This window comes from Brachyhypopomus gauderio, unplaced genomic scaffold (genome assembly GCF_052324685.1).
Source record: "Brachyhypopomus gauderio isolate BG-103 unplaced genomic scaffold, BGAUD_0.2 sc74, whole genome shotgun sequence".
Taxonomy (NCBI): Eukaryota; Metazoa; Chordata; class Actinopteri; order Gymnotiformes; family Hypopomidae; genus Brachyhypopomus; species Brachyhypopomus gauderio.
The window spans coordinates 1460496-1478503 of NW_027506895.1; the positions used below are offsets into that span (position 1 = coordinate 1460496).

The following is an 18008-nucleotide window of genomic DNA, read 5'->3' on the forward strand; positions in this document are numbered from 1 at the left end:
ATTGCTGAAAACAGGCACGTTTTATATGCGTTTATTCACATACAAATGTATAAATTCGGTAATAATTACTATTACATATGAATTTGTAAAGCAAACTCGGTGGCTGATAAGTAATAATAATAAAACCAAACACAAGCAGACACTTTATTAAATCATGTCTGCACAAAACTGCAAAAACACTTCTTGCAGAAGTACAGTAAACATCTTTATTGACATTCATTAAATCATAGTAAAAGCAATTACGAATACTCCATTCAAGGACCAACTGATTGGACTCTATTATAGTCATGCTTTGTCCAGGTCCTTATTAATTTAATGCCAAATCTTACTTGTAAAACAGTATGACAGCAAAGCAGTCGTGAACTGTTCTGACCACTAATTTATAATTCTTATAATAAGTCAGTATTTTTTGACGTATCTGGTTTACTAACAGAGTTGGTTTGACACTGAGCATTGAAATTGGTCAGCACAATCCACATGATTGGTGTTGGTTCTAGAGTCCGGCCCGGCCCACAACATCTCTCTGGGCTTCCACGTCGGCGCACCGCTCAGGTCCGACCTGAGATGCGCTGGAAGACCGAGAGCTCGGCGCTGAAGTGACGTTGCCCTCCGAGATGTCCTCTCTGTAAGAACCCGAGAGGCTGTTGCGTGTGCCGGCATCAGTGCTACCGGCCGAACTCCCCGGCTTGGAGCCCCGGCTGGTGCCGCCCCTCACGGAGACGGACGCCCCGCCCAAGCGGTGGTCTGGGGATGCGACCCGCCGCTCAGGACGAAGGGACGTCTCCTGTGGGCGCTGGGAATGAGGAGAGTCCTCAGAGGATCCAGATCTAATGTGCTGAAACTCCGATGCTCTTTGGGTGACGTCTGTTATCTGTGGAGACATATAGTGCTTCAATGAACAGACTAATTTTAGTCAAGGCACAGCAGAATCAAAATTGTTCGATTTAGATTTTAAAATGTGTTATGGTTGGGGCAGCTGTAAGTTCTTCTGAGGTTCTCCGAAGGATCTCAGAGGTTCTGGCAATGGGTAGCATAGTGTTTCATAGCTGCCTCACCTGTGTTCTGTTCTAATGCTATGCACGTATAATTGACTGCTTCTTATTGATCCAAGATGTCTAGTGGGTTTGTATTGTGCTAGCATGTGTTAAATGTATTTGGGCCCTAAGACATTTAATGATTTCTAAACAAGTAGTAAGAGCCAGAGCTGAGAAGGCTGTATGTTCATGCCAGAATGTGTAAGGATCTGAGAAGACATTATGTTCACTAATGTTTATTCTGATCAGCATTCTAAATCACTTCTAATGGTCTTTTGAGGAAGGCTGGCAAGGACACCAGCGTAGTGGTCCACAATGTTAGGAATAAAGGCCCGGTCTTATCATGACATGAACATCACTAAGTGTATTGTTAGCTGTATTCATGAGAAGGTGGAAGGTATTATACTATAATATGCTCAAGCCTTCTTTGGTGAACATTTCAAGGTCTGTGCACACTTCGTGTATTGTTTTTACAATAACATATATCCAGTCGGGTTTGGAAAACAAACACGTCCAAGAATGTCTGTATGGCCCCGCAAATACAATCTTTCCTCTAAAACACAAACAGATATTGATGGTTTAAGAGGAATGAAGGAAAAAGCCCTTTGATCCAGCAGTAAACCTAGCTGGAAAAAAGCAGCTTCATCTTCTCTCGTCTTTTAAGCATCAGAGGTGGCAAGAGTCAGCGCAGGCGTTTCGTTTTTAAAACCTTGTGTGTCTTCCACGTCCTTATTGCGTCTCCAGGACAGGGACATTCCTGTTATATGGGAGCAGTCATGAAATGCAGCTTACAGTCGTGTGGCGCTCCTTCCACACACTCCCCTCGTCTCCCCGTCCCCCTCGTCCTGTAGAGGAGAGACGAGGACGTCCCAGGAGTCCAAAGTCTGTCTGCTTGATTCCGGCCATGGACACCAGCTGGCCCAGCCTGCGGACAAACATCCACGTTTTGTGTTAAGGAGCGAAACGTTTACACACCTGCCAAAGACGTATGAATATTCATTAATTACCCAGCGTCTCTGAGAAGGTCCAGGAAGGCGTGGAATTTGTGAAACGAAGACTCGATGCTCTCCAGCACGCTGTCGTCCTCCAGGACCGAGTGTGTGATGTGGGCTTCAGACAGAGACTGATTCAAACTACGCAGACGTCTGATCTCTGACTCCAGCTAACAAGAGAGGAACAAAAGCAATTGATCTGACCGTGAGATGAAATCCCAGAATTGTAGTGTGAACTAACTAGTAAAATGGACCAACAAATGCATTATGGATTGCTGCACCTCTACCACATGGGAATTTGCTTTCAGTCTTGCAGTTCTCTCTTCTGCTAGACAGCGTCTGCATTCCTCTAGCTCCATCTGTAGGTGAAACGAGGAACTGCGCTGTCAGATACAGGAAAGTTCTAAGAGGTACCAGACAATTAGCTGTTTTGCATGAACGATCAATGAATTAATTATATATGAAACAATCAAGAGCTATGACAGTGTGTGGAGACATTTGTTAATAATAAAGAAATAAAACAAAACAAAAAAAATAATGACTTCACAGCTTAGCCGGTCGTGCGTGTATTGAATGCCATAATCCAGACGCTACTAATCCAGCACTACCTGCAAGCGTTTGTAGTCTGCCTGCAGACGTCTGATGTTGCCACCGGATGTGTGACTACTCCCCACATCCTCACACTCCGGCTCACTCTCCGTCTCCATAGTGACTCGGACAGAGGAGGCATTCTGAATTGGTGACGAGGTAAACATGTCAAAGGTCTCGTGCTACAAATCAGCAGGAGGCAGAAATAAAAACAGTGCCGTGCTCCCAAAGCTCAGGGATCCAAACATGAGACCAAACCTGAAAACTCTGATTTGCTGTTGCATCGCCCTGCGGAAGACCCCTTAAACAAGAGAGACAAACACAAACGTTCCGTCTTAATACACTCGTTCATGTTAAAACGTGTCAAATACGCCAACGTGTAAAATATGCCAATATGCTCCATAATTAACTAAGTCTTGTAAGACTGTTTTAACAGTCAGTGCCTCCGACAGCTTTTCACCTCTGACGTTGGGCTCGAGCTGCAGTGCGCCATGGGATACAGGAGGAGGGGCCAGGACGAGGTGGTCTCCGCCCACACGCTGCTGCCCGGCGTGACCCTTCTGCAGACACATCCAACATGATACCAGTACTACTAGCACACACTGAAGGAATCAAGTGTTCAGATGATGTGCGATGTGCCCAGGTACAAAAAAAACTCCCAAAAAGATTATTTCCCCGCCCATTACAAATGAGAGCCGTGAACATCAGGTGCATGGTGTTTCTACCCGATCTGCGGGAAGCTCTTCCTGCTCCCCTCCTGGTCACATGGCCGGAGTCACGCGGCTCTTTAGCTGGAGGCTTTAGCCACAGGTACTGTAACACATACACCGCAGTCAGCTTATACTACCCTAACAGTCCATAAACAAGGCCAGTTCTATAATTCAGTCCTGCCATTCGGTCTTAAGTTCAACGTTTAATTACGTATCTTATCTATCACATTTCACGTGTAAAAAGCTGCTGTTTTTGTCCAGAGACGCCCGCGTTACTCTAGAGGGCGTCTCGGGAAGGGTTCTCGTCTCGGGAAGCTGGCACATCTTCAGTCTCTACTGTGAAGCGTCTGAAGGTGCCCGGGGGTGGACACAAGAGTGCTCAGCTGTCTGTGCAAGCAGGCGTATCTGCAGGCCCAGAGGCCCAGTCTTACAAGCACCCAGACATCCATCACACCCAAAGAGAGTGCAGCCCGCTGGAGAGGACCTGAACCATCTCCCAGAGAGCAGAAGAGGGTTGTGTGTGTGTGTGTTACCTGTGCGTCTTGCCCTTTGGTGTTTGCAAGCACTTTCATAATCACGGCCTTCACCAACTCGTTATCTATCGGAGAGGAAAAAACAGATGGGTCAGTTGTTTAGGCGAAGCTGATTCTCTTCCCTGTCTATATGGAGGAGTGTTGCGGTCGCAGTGGGGTGTGACTCACCAACCAGTGGGTTCCTCCTGATGTCCAACACACACAGCGTGGAGTTGGACTGGACCATCTTCTCCAGGACTCCAGCTCCTTCGTTAGAGATGCCACATCGCTGAAGGTCCACCGCTACAGCAACAAGAAAACAAAGTTTTGTTTGATGACTTGTTGGTTCAAAGTTTGTTTATGTGCAGTAAACACAGTAAATAGTCTTTCAGATGTGTATGCATGCAAGGTAAACTGTTGGTGTTTATTGACCTTTGACCCACAGGTCTTCCGTGAGCTCCTGAGCAAGTGCCATCACTCCTCTGTCCCCAATCAGAATGTTGTCGTTAAGCGTGATCCTGCGTAGCCCGCCCATCGCCTCAAACTCCGCCTTTCTGTACCGCAAAGACTCCGCCCACGCCGTGCTGTGCCGCTTCATGGCCTGGTGCTGTTTATTAGAAGCAGCGGGTTTCCGTACTCAAGCATTTTGGAAATCTCATCTAGTTTCTTATTTTTCTTGCGTGAATACTCAGCAAGTCGTTCAAGCTCCTTTTCTAACATTTCACCCAACATTTCAAAACACAAGCATTTCAGTTCTTCCCTGCACTGTTAGCAGTGCGATACCTGTCAAAGTTCACTTTACATTTGTTCCATCTGGCAGCTGACAACTGTCACTTTGAATTGCCAGTGTGTATGAAAGGTGCTATATAAATAAACCTGCCTTGCCTTATTCAGGGCGACTTACATAGATTTATCAGAAAACAGTACATGTGCTGCTCTGAGAATCCAACCGATGACTCTTGGTGTTGACAACTCCTTCTTCTATCTGCTATAACAGAGGAGCTGCAGGAGCTGTGGTTGGTCAGGGTGATGATCACCTTTAAGCTTGCAATGATAGACTTTACCTTTATAATGTTCGCCATGTGTTCAGCACCTCTCCAAGTGATATTGCAGGAAGTGAAATCCACGGTCCTTATCGTGGTAGAATACTTCACACTCTGACAGAGAGCTGAGTGCACAGTGGAACAGAACAGATACAAACATCACTGAACATCAAACACTGCTGTTGCCTTACAGTGACTCCCATCACGCTCACCTTCTAATCCCACATCTGCGATTGGACAGCGAGCAAGAGACAGATGTTCTAAAGAAACACTCTTGGCCAATCCCTGGAAAGAGAGAAATCTAAATAAGCAACAGTCTTTCACAACAGAAAGCCCAGTGTGTCTTCAGTACCGTTCTCTCTATACCTTGGTGAGCAAGTGGAGGTCTTGCTCTCGTAGTGGTACTCCATGGATCTGGAGGGTCTTCAGGCTCGGGGACACACACATGCATTTCTGCAACGCTCTGCAAAGCTGAAACGTCACATTCTTCGACTGGATAACCGGAGTCTTTTTTCTGCTGGGGGCCTTACACAGGGCTGCAGGAACGGAACCGGTGACCCATAAGCAAAGGTGCATTCATTATTCCCCAATCCTAGAAAGACAACCAAAACCCCCCTCACACCACTGACCCTGTGACCCAAGACTGCTGAGGTAGCAGCTCCTGATGGCGACCTGCTGCAGATGTGTGTTGATGGTCAAGGCGGACAGCACAGGCGTCCAGTCCGGCAGGCTGACCACGTCCCCGTTAAAGTCCAGCACCCCCCGGCCGAGGTTCGCTTTAACTGCGGGCAGGGGGGCCGAACCTTGCGCGGCACACGCGTGCTCGTAAAAACCTCCGAAGTCCCGGGCCCCCCGGTGCCGGATCTGAGCGGAGCTCGGCATCGTCGACCCAGACACGGTTTCCTTCTCCACCGACGCCGTTGCTGTGAAACCACAGACGCGCTCGGGACGTACCGCGAATGTTTGAAAAACAGGCGGACGTGTTCTTCTTCTGCGCCGCGGGCGAGGCTTCAGTCGCGGTTACCGCCACCTGCCGGAGCGAGGTGGAACTGCAATCAGATCACGCTGGGTGATTATAATACTGAGCATTATACAGACCTGGATGTTTTAGAGATCCTGTTATGAATCTGTTTTCAATTTGAGCGCTTCCATGTGGGGGACCCCATAAACGTAAAATAAACTGGTTAATTTAAGGACTACAGAGCAATTCGATTCCTCATCTCATGTGAACTGCATTTTATATTTCTTTTAATATATATTTTTTTCTTCTCATCTTTGCTTCCTTTTAATGCTTATTTTTTTATTTATTCTGTAAAGCACTTTGAGTTGCATGTATGTATGAAAGGTGCTATACAAATAAAGATTATTATTATTATTTATACAAAGACACAAACGATCCATCTCAAAGAGATCAACGTGTGCTCTTATTTTGTAAGATGAAAATAAGATGCTGTGCTCTGCACGTGCAGTCTATTCTCTTGAAGAATTCGCTTTTACTTGGAAAGTACTTGCAAATCTGTGTCTTGCTGTTTTGAATACACCAACAAGGTGGAAAATCTCTTCGTGGCTGTAGTGGAGCCGCAGACTGTGTCAGATAAATTATGACCTGACTGACACGTGCAAAAGATGTTTCACCGTTATTAGATCATACTAGTCAAACAATCGGACAAGATGACTTCTTGGTTTTATTTGGTTATATGGAATTTTTTGATAACAGCGGTAGATAATATTCTATGCATGTCATTTGCATGTAACTTTCGAACTAAAATAATTACACAACAATAATTTCCGCAAGCGTAAAACAGCTTGTGTCATTGCTTTTACATACGGAAAACTGTAGGTCAGCGATTAAAAAGTAACTAAGATAAATGTAGCCACTGAAGTTGGAGTTGTAATCATAGACTACGTGGTGTGAACCCATACGGCACGTGCTAATATAGTGTCATTAACGCCCCCGACCCATCAGAACCTCCAGGCCCCGCCCCGGTGCCAGTAAGTCAGGAGTGGGTCCCGGACAGCTGATAAGAACAGACATACGAGCGCAAAGCGCACATCCACTGCAACCATCGGGCCGTTTTGTTCATTGCGAGGGACACAAGGAAGTAAAGCAAAGGGTTGAAATGAAATGAAAGAGTTTATGATGTCACCAAGAAGGGCATTTCTTTGCAGATAGGACATTTATTTGTAAATGTAACTGAGATACGAATGTAAATGTAACTTAATGACACTACAGGCGCAGCTGGACCGTGACACAGTGCGAGGACTGCAGGTTGCTTTACTTTGAGTAGACGGTTTGTTTTAGGAGAAGACGCACGTCTGTATTTGGGGAGGACATTTGACACGGTGGGCAGAGATGGCTGGGTGCTGTATGTCAGCCGAAGAGAAGGAGAGGCAGAGAATTAACCAGGAGATAGACAAACAGCTTCGGCGAGACAAGAAAGACTCGCGCAGAGAGTTGAAGCTGCTGCTGTTGGGTAAGGCACGTGCGGGAGGAACAAGATGCTGTGGTTTTAAGAGTATTCCTACACTAAGATGCTGTGGTTTTAAGAGTATCCTTACACCAAGATGTTGTGGTTTTAAGAGTATTCCCACACCAAGATGCTGTAGTTTTAAGAGTATCCTTACACCAAGATGTTGTAGTTTTAAGAGTATTGCTACACCAAGATGCTGTGGTTTTAAGAGTATCCTTACACCAAGATGTTGTGGTTTTGAGAGTATCCTTACACCAAGATGCTGTGGTTTTAAGAGTATTCCTACATCAAGATGCTGTGGTTTTAAGAGTATTCCTACATCAAGATGCTGTGGTTTTAAGAGTATTCCTACATCAAGATGCTGTGGTTTTAAGAGTATTCCTACATCAAGATGTTGTGGTTTTAAGAGTATTCCTACATCAAGATGTTGTGGTTTATACTTACATCAAGTATTACGCAATAGTCATGCAACAGTCTATAACAGGGACTGCCTACTCTGTCCTTGTCAAACCAAAAAACTATCAAGTAAAAAGCCATTAATTGGACCGTATAAGCAAAAGTTCATCCTAGTTCATTTTCTTCTAGATGTAGTTTAAAATGGAGGGCCTCTAGATATTTAATGTTGATCAGAGATCAGTTTAACCATATTAATTACAGTGATTAAAACAGGATTTGCGTAAGAGCAACTGGTCCTGGATCAGGAAAAACGTCTGTGGCTTAAGGCCACTGAAACACCGTTTGGTGCTCTCTAGTTTCTGGTGGTACAGCAGCCATAGTTGCTCTGTCTATGCAAAACTATGCAAATCAGAGGAAGCTCTCGTGAAAGAGGTGTACGCCAAGGCCCCTCCCACTCTCCCGCACAGCTGTGACGTCTCCTCTCTTTCTCTGTTGGACTGAAAGATTAACGGCCTTGGGTGGAGAAAACCCACATCCTGGACTTCCTACACCCACCGTTGTGGCTTTGAGCATCATATGATTGACTTTGTTCCATTCAACCCAGAGCCTCACCTAAGCTCTTGGGCGTGGCTGGGCAGAGGGAACTGGGTCAGGTGTGTGAGAGAGTGATCCTGGTGGCCTCGGATCTGACCACGTGCAGCCTGCCGTGGCGGTCAGGGAGTACAAGGCAGAACAAAGTCCCGATGGACTCGTTATCCCTCGGACTGACCAGGCCCGCTCTTCTCAGGGGACTCCGTCCACACGCACAGCTTGTAGTTCCAGCTCACTCCAGGCTGCTGTCAGGTGCATGTTTATACATAGAAATGACAGGGGGACTTTTATTCTAAAACACATGGAAACACATTAGCACTTTTATTATGACAGATCATTTTGCATCATGGCCAAGTCCTCCAAGTGATGCATCCGGTGATGGCTCCTGGGCCTCTCGTTAGCACCTGTCCAATCACTGTGATGCATCCAGTGATGGCTACTGGGCCTCTCGTTAGCACCTGTCCAATCACTGTGATGCATCCAGTGATGGCTACTGGGCCTCTCGTTAACACCTGTCCAATCACTGTGATGCATCCGGTGATGGCTCCTGGGCCTCTCGTTAGCACCTGTCCAATCACTGTGATGCATCCAGTGATGGCTACTGGGCCTCTCGTTAACACCTGTCCAATCACTGTGATGCATCCAGTGATGGCTACTGGGCCTCTCGTTAACACCTGTCCAATCACTGTGAAGCATCCGGTGATGGCTCCTGGGCCTCTCGTTAGCACCTGTCCAATCACTGTGATGCATCCAGTGATGGCTCCTGGGCCTCTCGTTAACACCTGTCCAATCACTGTGATGCATCCAGTGATGGCTCCTGGCCCTCTCGTTAGCACCTGTCCAATCACTGTGATGCATCCAGTGATGGCTCCTGGGCCTCTCGTTAGCACCTGTCCAATCACTGTGATGCATCCAGTGATGGCTACTGGGCCTCTCGTTAGCACCTGTCCAATCACAGTGATGCATCCAGTGATGGCTCCTGGCCCTCTCGTTAGCACCTGTCCAATCACTGTGATGCATCCAGTGATGGCTACTGGGCCTCTCGTTAGCACCTGTCCAATCACTGTGATGCATCCGGTGATGGCTCCTGGGCCTCTCGTTAGCACCTGTCCAATCACAGTGATGCATCCAGTGATGGCTCCTGGGCCTCTCGTTAGCACCTGTCCAATCATTAGCCATATAAATCTCCAGTACTGTCTGGGCAAAAACCTGGAAATTACCGGAAATTGTGGTTTGATCACAGCTGTTGGCTGTAAACAAAATAATTATGGCATATACAACAGAAAGGCCACTAACCATAAGATAAAACACTAAAGTCACACATTCAAAATGTCATCCAAATGCTCTTTGTTGAAACAGAGCATTCTTGCTTCTCAAACAGGAAATGAAAGACCTAACACGATCTCATACATTATACACTATTCACTCTCCTTTATTTTATTCATAGGTCCACCCTTTGGTAGTCTTGTCTGAAAGTGGAGACTCATGAAATCCCACATTGCATTGCAATAGCTCATATCTGGACGGTGGACGCTAGTGGTTACACTGTCTTAAATGAGCTTTTCTTTTTTCTAGATGTCAGGGCCACCGAATAAGAGAATAAGAGCACTGAATAACATATTAGCAGCTCAGTAATAGGCTACTAGGCTAATGTCTAACATTTTAAATTGTTAATGCCAATATAAGAAAGCAATCCTGCTGTCTTCCTCAAGCAGCTGCCATCTACATATTACTTCCAGTATTTTGGTACCCTTGAACTGGGTGGGTCAGTGGTCTTGTCACCAGGTGATTGCTGGTTCTGTCCTTGATGAGTCATGGGTGGGGGAGTGTTAAGGTAGTGTTAAGGTAGGAGGGGGCCCCTACCATCCCAACATGGTGCCAACCACGCTGGGCGTCTGCTGTAGGTTCAGCTGGTGGTCGCCGCTGAGTGTGTCGAGGTCACTGAGCACCGATCTGACGTGACCTCAATGTCCCTTCGGCTGGATCCATCGGACTCTGGATGTCCTGAGTGACTTATTTCACCCATGACACCGTGAGTAGTTCACGCTGCACAAATGTGTCTGCCATGCTGCTTTCAATCCGGAACATTCTGGGAGAAGAAGTCTGACCTCAGAAGTCTTTAGCCGGATTCAAATCTGTTCATTTTCATTTGTGTGAAGCAACCCGATGTCACTTGCAAAGCCTCGGAATGCTAATCCATGCAAAGGGGTGACACAAGACAAGGGCAAGCGAGATTTCAATGTCAAATGACATCCATTTGTATCGGCGAGCAAGAGTCCATGTATTCAAATGTGATCCGAAATGCTAAGAAGATCTAATTGAAAACATCCTAGAAACATGTGCGTGCTGTTATATTAATAACGTTGTAGTGAAATACAGCTGTCACACACACACACACACACACACACACACACACACACACACAAACGCATTTGTTTAACAAATAGAATATGCTGTCTATACACATACATATTGTGACACTTTTTCCTGCCCTACTGTACATGTTCTGGATTCTTCTACAGCAATAACCTAAAACAGTAATGGTCATTTGGATGTGTGAATACACTCACAGGGGTTTAAAGACGTGTTTGTGGCTTTAGACTGTGGGTGGGTGGGGTTGTCTGTAGTGTGGAGCCAGGACTTGATTCTCAGAGTGTGGAGGAGAGACAAGGTTTCATCTGACCATTGAAAATGAAGTATGGACAGTTATTATGAATCCATTATATTTCAAAGTTCCAGGTGAATGTTGGTTTTGATTGTTTTTTTTCCCCTGATAGTCAAATAAATGCGAATGTTCCTTTGTGTATGTGTGTGTGTGCACGTAGGAGAGAGATGGAGCACAGTACTGGGTTGGTGGTTTTATATGTAAATACACGTGGATACTCGACAGGTCTGTGGATTTCTGGTTTGGTGCCTGTTGTCAGTGTACTGTCAGCACGCAGCCGTTAACCTGCACATTTCATTCACTGCTGGGCTTCATGAGATCAGCACACGTTTGTTCACAGCTACACAGGTAAATGCACACAGGAGGAAGTGATGTAGTAGACGTGAACATCAGCTCTGGGTGTTGAGCTGAGCAAAGGGGTGGTCCGAGAAGACGTTCCAACGCGGGGGTTGACGGCTCACGTCACTCGGCCAGCAGAAGACCGGGCGCACGTGCAGCGGCAGCATGATCTGACTGCTGTTCGGCACACGTGGGGAAGCCGACGTGAGGCGGCTGGACGTGTGTCTGAAGGGTAGCTGTAGCACAGAGACAGACACGGAGACAGACGTCCCATCAGTCCTTCCCTTCAAACAAGACGTCTGCGCAGCACGCTGCCCATGTCACACACGTCTGGGGTTCCTCTTCTCCTCCTCTCTTCCGCCGTCTCTCACGTGAACGTTTCCTCTCCTCCCAACTCTTGCTCATCATCCCCGTCACTTTGTAACTCGTGATAAACACTGTTTGGGTCACTGTTTGGACAGTGGTGATACATTTTAGTTGTTCTGCTATTGACAAAGTGTCTGGTCACCTACCATCTTTGAGAGAAACGGGCCCCTTGTTTCACCCCTCTGTTTCTGCCCGTGCTGGGATCTGTCCTGGTGTTTACAGCCTCTGTGCTGAGTGTGTGGCTGCATTGCGAAGACGTCTATGCCCCGTGGTGCATAAACAGTAGCACCATGACCTACTGCAAGTTTAACACAATCATTTTAGTTGTGTGACTATGCTAGCCAAACCGCTCAAGAGATTGGGTGTTCAGTTCCAGGGGGGAATGTATACACCAGAGAAAGAGGCCTGACATGAGAAATGATTACGCACAAGTCCTTAGTCACTCAGTGTCTCCAGGGAGCAGATATAAAGCAGCTGGTGACTCCCCTATGAAATGTAAATGTTTGTCCAGAGTTTTTGAGGATCAGCAGACAATTGAACAGCCCAGTGAAACATTAGACTCCTTTTCACAGTGGGAGAGAGAGGAACACTAGTTACGTTGTCTTGCTGATGCATGTTCATACTTCTTTGTACATTGTTGGTTAAGAGATGGTTGTATTATTGTAATTATTATTATTAATGTTGCTAATGTAAGAGGAGGAGATACTACATATTAAATGGAAGTCCTGAGTTGTACCTCTCTCCCTCGCTCTCTCCCTCGCTCTCTCCCTCGCTCTCTCCCTCGCTCTCTCCCTCCCTCCCTCTCTCCCTCCCTCTCTCCCTCTCTCCCTCCCTCTCTCAGGCACAGGTGAGAGTGGGAAGAGTACCTTCATTAAACAGATGCGTATCATTCATGGCTCTGGCTACAACGAGGAGGACAGGAAGACCTTCACGAAGCTCGTCTTCCAGAACATCATCACAGCCATGCAGTCCATGATAAGAGCAATGGACATGTTGAACATCTCACTGACTAATCCTGAGAACCAGGTACCACGTGCGGCCACAAACACCATAACAAGAAGCATCGTCATTACATCCTGCCTATTTAAATGTAAATGTCACCTCTAAGGAAACTTGTGTTGTGTTCTGAAATCGATGCCTAGTCTCTGCCCTCCGTGTTGCTTCCCTATTGGCTGATTTCAGTAATGTAGCCTTAAACCACACTGGTGCCTCTGGCAGGAGGCTGAGCACTGATTGGTTGGTTGATTGAAGCGGTGTCTCTTCATAGGCTCATGCTAGTGTGCTGAACGAGTTGGACGTTGATAAGGTCATGGATTTGGACCAAAGTGAAGTGGCGGCCATCCGCGGTCTATGGAGTGACCCAGGCATTCAGGAATGTTATGACCGCCGTCGGGAATACCAGCTGTCAGACTCTGCCAAATAGTCAGTTAATAATGGATTAATGGGTTAATAATGGATAATTAACAATGGGTTAATAATCGATAATAATAATGGGTTAGTTCAAAGAATGAACAGAACTCATTTTCACAACATGAATCATTTTCTCATCTACAATATTGGTACTCAGATATATTGGTAACACTTACCACCGCTGTGTTACCAAAAGTATGTGTTATGTGTTCCTCTTCAGTCAGAAACAACTCGAGGTGTGTTTACTTCCCTTCCAATCCACAGCTACCTCAGTGACCTGGAGCGCATTGCGGACGCAGGGTACGTCCCCACTGAGCAGGACATCCTCAGGGTACGAGTGCCCACCACTGGCATCATCGAGTACCCCTTCGACCTGGAGAATGTCATCTTCAGGTGGGAGCCGGCCCATTCTTTGCCATTAAGAGTCTTGAACAGCTGAAGATGTTGTGTTGTGAGCTTGTGTTGTTATATCGCCGTGGTAAGTCGCTTCACAAATCATCTGACAAACTAGACCATGAGGAAGGTCAGTTGGCTTGAGCGTATCATGAATCTACAAACTAATTCCCCGTTGAAAAGGCCAATCTGTGCTGTCACTCTCCACGACATGTCCTTAGAATGGTGGATGTTGGAGGTCAGAGGTCAGAGCGCAGGAAGTGGATCCACTGCTTTGAGAATGTGACCTCAATCATCTTCCTGGTGGCTCTCAGTGAGTACGACCAGGTCCTCGCCGAGTGTGACAATGAGGTCAGCACCTCCACCCCTGCACTCTTCTCCATCCACCACTCCACCACTCCACTCAGGACAGCCTAACTGGGCACCATCACTACAACTCTCCAATTTTCAGCAGTTGTTTCTGCTGGTTTCCAGAATCGAATGGAGGAGAGCAAAGCTCTTTTCAAGACCATCATCACATACCCGTGGTTCCAGCAGTCCTCCGTCATCCTCTTCCTCAACAAAACGGATATCCTGAAGGAGAAGATCACCTACTCCCATCTCGTCACCTACTTTCCTGAGTTCACAGGTGAGAGGCAGGACAAGCTGATTGTCTGGATGTGTATTTATACCCATTGAAAAATAAAAACACTGTCTGCCACTATGAAGTTTCTTTTAATGGCTCCAGTAAATCTCGATGATCGGGATAGGCCCTCAAAGTCCACCACGGACAGTCAGTGTTTGGGTCTGCTCTGCTTTGTGTGACTGGGTCTGTTCTTTGCGTGTAGGTCCTCAGGAGAACCCTAAAGCAGCACAGGAGTTCATCCTGAAGATGTACCAGGAGCAGAACCCAGACCGCGAGAAGATCATCTACTCCCACTTCACCTGCGCCACGGACACCGAGAATATTCGTTTCGTCTTTGCCGCTGTGAAAGACACCATCCTGAGGATCAACCTGAAGGAGTTCAACCTGGTCTAACGCAGCTCTGAACCTTAGCTCAGGTCACCACTAAAGCCTTAACCTCTTATTTTCCGACACCCTTCCAGAGCGACCTCTCCCGAGCGACCTGTCTCGAGGCGGGTGTCAGGGGGACGAATCTGGATAGGAGATTCAGGAGAAGTCTGGTAGCCCGTCCACCTGACCAAGCTCACACGTTCCTGGGATCCGATTCTGTGAGGACGCCGTTCCCTTTCGGATTCACCTGCACTGTATTAGATCAGCTACTTAAGCGACCTTCAGATGCCACTGCTGGCGAGGATTTCTCCAATTAGCGAAAGGAGTCAACATGACATTTAAGATCCTTCTGAACGACACAGTCACAGGAATGAACCCCATGTCCTTTAAAAAATTGGTGAGGTCATTGAACAAGGGGAATAGACAAATCAAACCAGGTTGTTCTTGACTGACTGATGAACCCTAACCCGGTGAAATGTAACGAGCGTTTACACCTGTAGAATTCTGAATGTATAAACTGATTTTAACGAGAAAATGACCTTGATGTGCCTTGAGTTATATTTGCATTAATCTAATTACTCATTTGAGGATTGTATCTGCTATTTATACTAGAAATAGAATTTAAATGACTTTAAATATTAAATTGTTATTAAACAGCTTTAAGTTATTTCTAAAACATTTAGCTAAATAAAACCTTTCAGCTAATACAAACTAAGCTCAATTTGTCGATGAACTTCTCCATACAAACTAATTGTTATAAAACAAAGTTAATGGATGTTTCTGTAATTAAATTGAACAATAGATCCAGATGAATGAATTAATTAATAACTACTCATGCTCTCGAACTACAGTGTAATAACTCTGCTATAAACAAATAAAGTTTCTTAAACAGTAAACATGTTTTTTGAGTGGACAAAATCAAAACAGTTCATCAAAATACATTTATTTTCGCATTCTCAGTTAAAAATCACAGGAAACCACTGAAATCAATGAAGATGTACTTATTGGAATTCTACATTAGCTCCACAGAAAAGGTAATTAGTTTATTATTGCATATATGGTCTCCATCCCTTATGTTAAAGGTAGTCTGTCAGTGCAGGATGCAGATAAAAGTCTTGAGAATCACCACCGGGACTTATTGAAGCCACTTAACATGGACTGTACAATAGTGTTGAGCAGCTGTAAACAGTGTCATTTATTAGTAGTAATAACCAAAAGCCAAACGAAACACTCATGCACAAGCCACAAATATGAGGATACCGTCGTCTAACTAACTGTTTGACTAACGGATGTGTTTGGACGTGCGCGTCAAAGTTACAGCTGTGCTCCCCGTACTGCATTAAAATACATGTACATCAGTTTTATTCAGAAATACAACTTGGTATGGGGGTCATTTTAAAGTAGCAAACAGTGTTTTCTAATAGATGGAAGAAACTGTAAAACAGATGAACCTCTGAGCCCCAGGAAGGAATGTGTCAGTGTCCCACAACGGGAGACGGGGAATCCCCTCTGATTGGATCAGAAATGCGGCGTGTGACGAGCTGAAGACAAGCGCAGACTGACAGGTGAACTGGAAGATGGATACTTTCGAACCTTTACATAAATAGCAAATACTGTTTTTCATCTTCTCAACCTTTGGCGCTCCCAGCAAAATAAAACATAAGCGGTGAAATACACAAAGTGATTTTGGTATGTTTTTTTGCACTAATGAAACTGACGTTTACGTCAGTGGCTGTGTACCGAGAAAAAACTCAAGGCAGGACGAGTAAACAATAAGCGGACACACAAACACGTCTAACAGTCACTGTAGCAATTGGTAGAAATTCTGTTGTTGTTTGCCTGACCACAGCACATTAGTGTTTAGTGCTCTGTTGGTTGCATATACGTGAAGGCACTCGTTAAGGGTGGTTTGGTTTCTTAAGGCGACCGTCCCCGTGCGAAGCGCTATGTTGGCAGACTGTTCCTGGCGTCTTGAAGCCTGGCCAGGACCCACTGTGGAAAACAAATCAAGACGTTAGCGTAGGACGACTCCCAACCCATCGGCTGCTGGAACGTAAGCACGCGTGATGAGGAGGGCCATCACGGGTCTGCGGGTGCTCAGACGGCCCCCCTCACACAGAACACCACACATACCGGCTCTGCCACACCCCCCGCACCACACCCACAACACAGCACGGCACGTGCGCCGCTCTGGCTGAAAGGGGCAGGTGGCCCGGCTCACTACAGTAGTGGCAGTGTTGGCGTACCTTGGCTATTTCTGGAGTCTTGAAATTGATGATCTTCCCGAACTCTTTGGCATGAAAGACAGACTTAACTCTTTCCTTTGAGAGAAAACAACCAAAACGCAGTGTTAATTCTACACATTCTAAAATGTGTTTCCTAGAGAGAACATTACTAGAAGTTTCCTCAGTTTCACTGAAATGTTTCTAACGTTCCAGTGCTCAAGCTGGCCACAGCTCCCCTGGGATGGGGCACACGGCCGCTAGCCCTCCCTTCATTACTGTGACTGCACCTGGGCAGAGACTTTTCCCATCAGCTTGGGGCAAAGGCCTTGGACACGGGGCAGACAGTGGGAGGGGCTCACGTACCTTCGCCTCAATGCGCAGACGCCTCTCCTCCACGATCATGGGATCTTTGGTGAACTCGTCGAACAAATACTGCCACTCGCACGTCAACTGACCGAAAGTGCCTTTGGTAACAAAAAATATCCCCCTGCAGGAGCAGCACGAAGACGACTTAGCAGTGGGGATTAAACTCTGACTCACAGTTCAACTCTGGTACAGATGTCGCACTGAGCCGAACTGGATGCTCTTGGCTGATTTGACTGGCTAATGATATGGAACTCAGAATGGCAGTAATTCACAAGCCGATTTGATTGGCTAATGATATGGAACTCAGAATGGCAGAGTTGCTTCACAAGCTGATTTGATTGGCTAATGATATGGAACTCAGAATGGCAGAGTTGCTCACAAGCCGATTTGATTGGCTAGTTAGAGCACATGCACAGAGCGAAATGAGTCAGCAAGGTCCGAGTCAACGTTCACACAAATCCCTTGGAAACAGAAGAGCCGTGTACCTTTTGGTGATCATCAGGAAATCCGACTCATTGACTTTGGCATGGGCAAAGTACCTGTACTTCGCAAATCGCCCATTTTCAATTTTCTAAAACGTAAGAGAGAAACTAGTTAAACATAAATAAGGTAGAGAAAACTCCATGGTTCCATGACAAGAGGTGATGGTGATGACACAAACACTTGGCTGGATAACGAGAGGAATACTGAGATTATTCTATAATCTATAATCCATTACACACACATCACAGCAGATCTCTCCTGCCTGATGGTCTTTATAAGAGAAGTGCTGATCTCCGAGATCAGTATAGAAGATGATAGATAAACACAGATTAAAAAAAACACACACACTTGTACACACTGCTCTTTAGAAGAACACACACATATGTGGCACTCTGCACTTCCATCAGCTGAACACCATGTTAACGTCTCA

General features: G+C 46.1%; 3 protein-coding genes across 6 annotated transcripts in view; 1 reads left to right on the forward strand and 2 right to left on the reverse strand.

Moving 5' to 3' along the window:
• Nucleotides 1-15: 15 nt before the first annotated feature.
• Nucleotides 16-5889, reverse strand: cep78 (centrosomal protein 78). Its single transcript, XM_076990354.1, has 15 exons — nt 5509-5889; nt 5246-5415; nt 5092-5164; nt 4901-5004; nt 4269-4443; nt 4026-4139; nt 3858-3922; nt 3340-3427; nt 3075-3174; nt 2873-2915; nt 2635-2757; nt 2308-2385; nt 2042-2196; nt 1827-1959; nt 16-871 (listed from the first exon to the last, which is right to left on the reverse strand). The coding sequence occupies exons 1-15, from the start codon at nt 5759-5761 to the stop codon at nt 494-496; spliced, it is 2052 nt and encodes a 683-aa protein (XP_076846469.1). The 5' UTR covers nt 5762-5889; the 3' UTR covers nt 16-493.
• Nucleotides 5890-6848: 959 nt separating this feature from the next.
• On the forward strand, nt 6849-15364 carry gna14a (guanine nucleotide binding protein (G protein), alpha 14a). The gene is made up of 7 exons (XM_076990326.1): nt 6849-7353; nt 12549-12733; nt 12975-13129; nt 13382-13510; nt 13732-13861; nt 13985-14138; nt 14338-15364. Exons 1-7 carry the CDS (start codon nt 7233-7235, stop codon nt 14526-14528), a joined length of 1065 nt encoding a protein of 354 aa, XP_076846441.1. The 5' UTR covers nt 6849-7232; the 3' UTR covers nt 14529-15364.
• Nucleotides 15365-15431: 67 nt separating this feature from the next.
• Nucleotides 15432-18008, reverse strand: part of vps13a (vacuolar protein sorting 13 homolog A) — a 38624-nt gene continuing 36047 nt past the window's right edge. For all 4 annotated transcript variants that reach the window (XM_076990378.1, XM_076990376.1, XM_076990377.1 and 1 more), the window contains 4 exons: nt 17581-17666; nt 17093-17216; nt 16751-16825; nt 15432-16496 (listed from right to left, as the gene is read on the reverse strand). In XM_076990378.1, the coding sequence (XP_076846493.1) occupies nt 16449-16496; nt 16751-16825; nt 17093-17216; nt 17581-17666 (333 nt within the window). In that variant the 3' untranslated portion in view covers nt 15432-16448. The remainder of the gene's footprint in view (nt 16497-16750; nt 16826-17092; nt 17217-17580; nt 17667-18008) is intronic.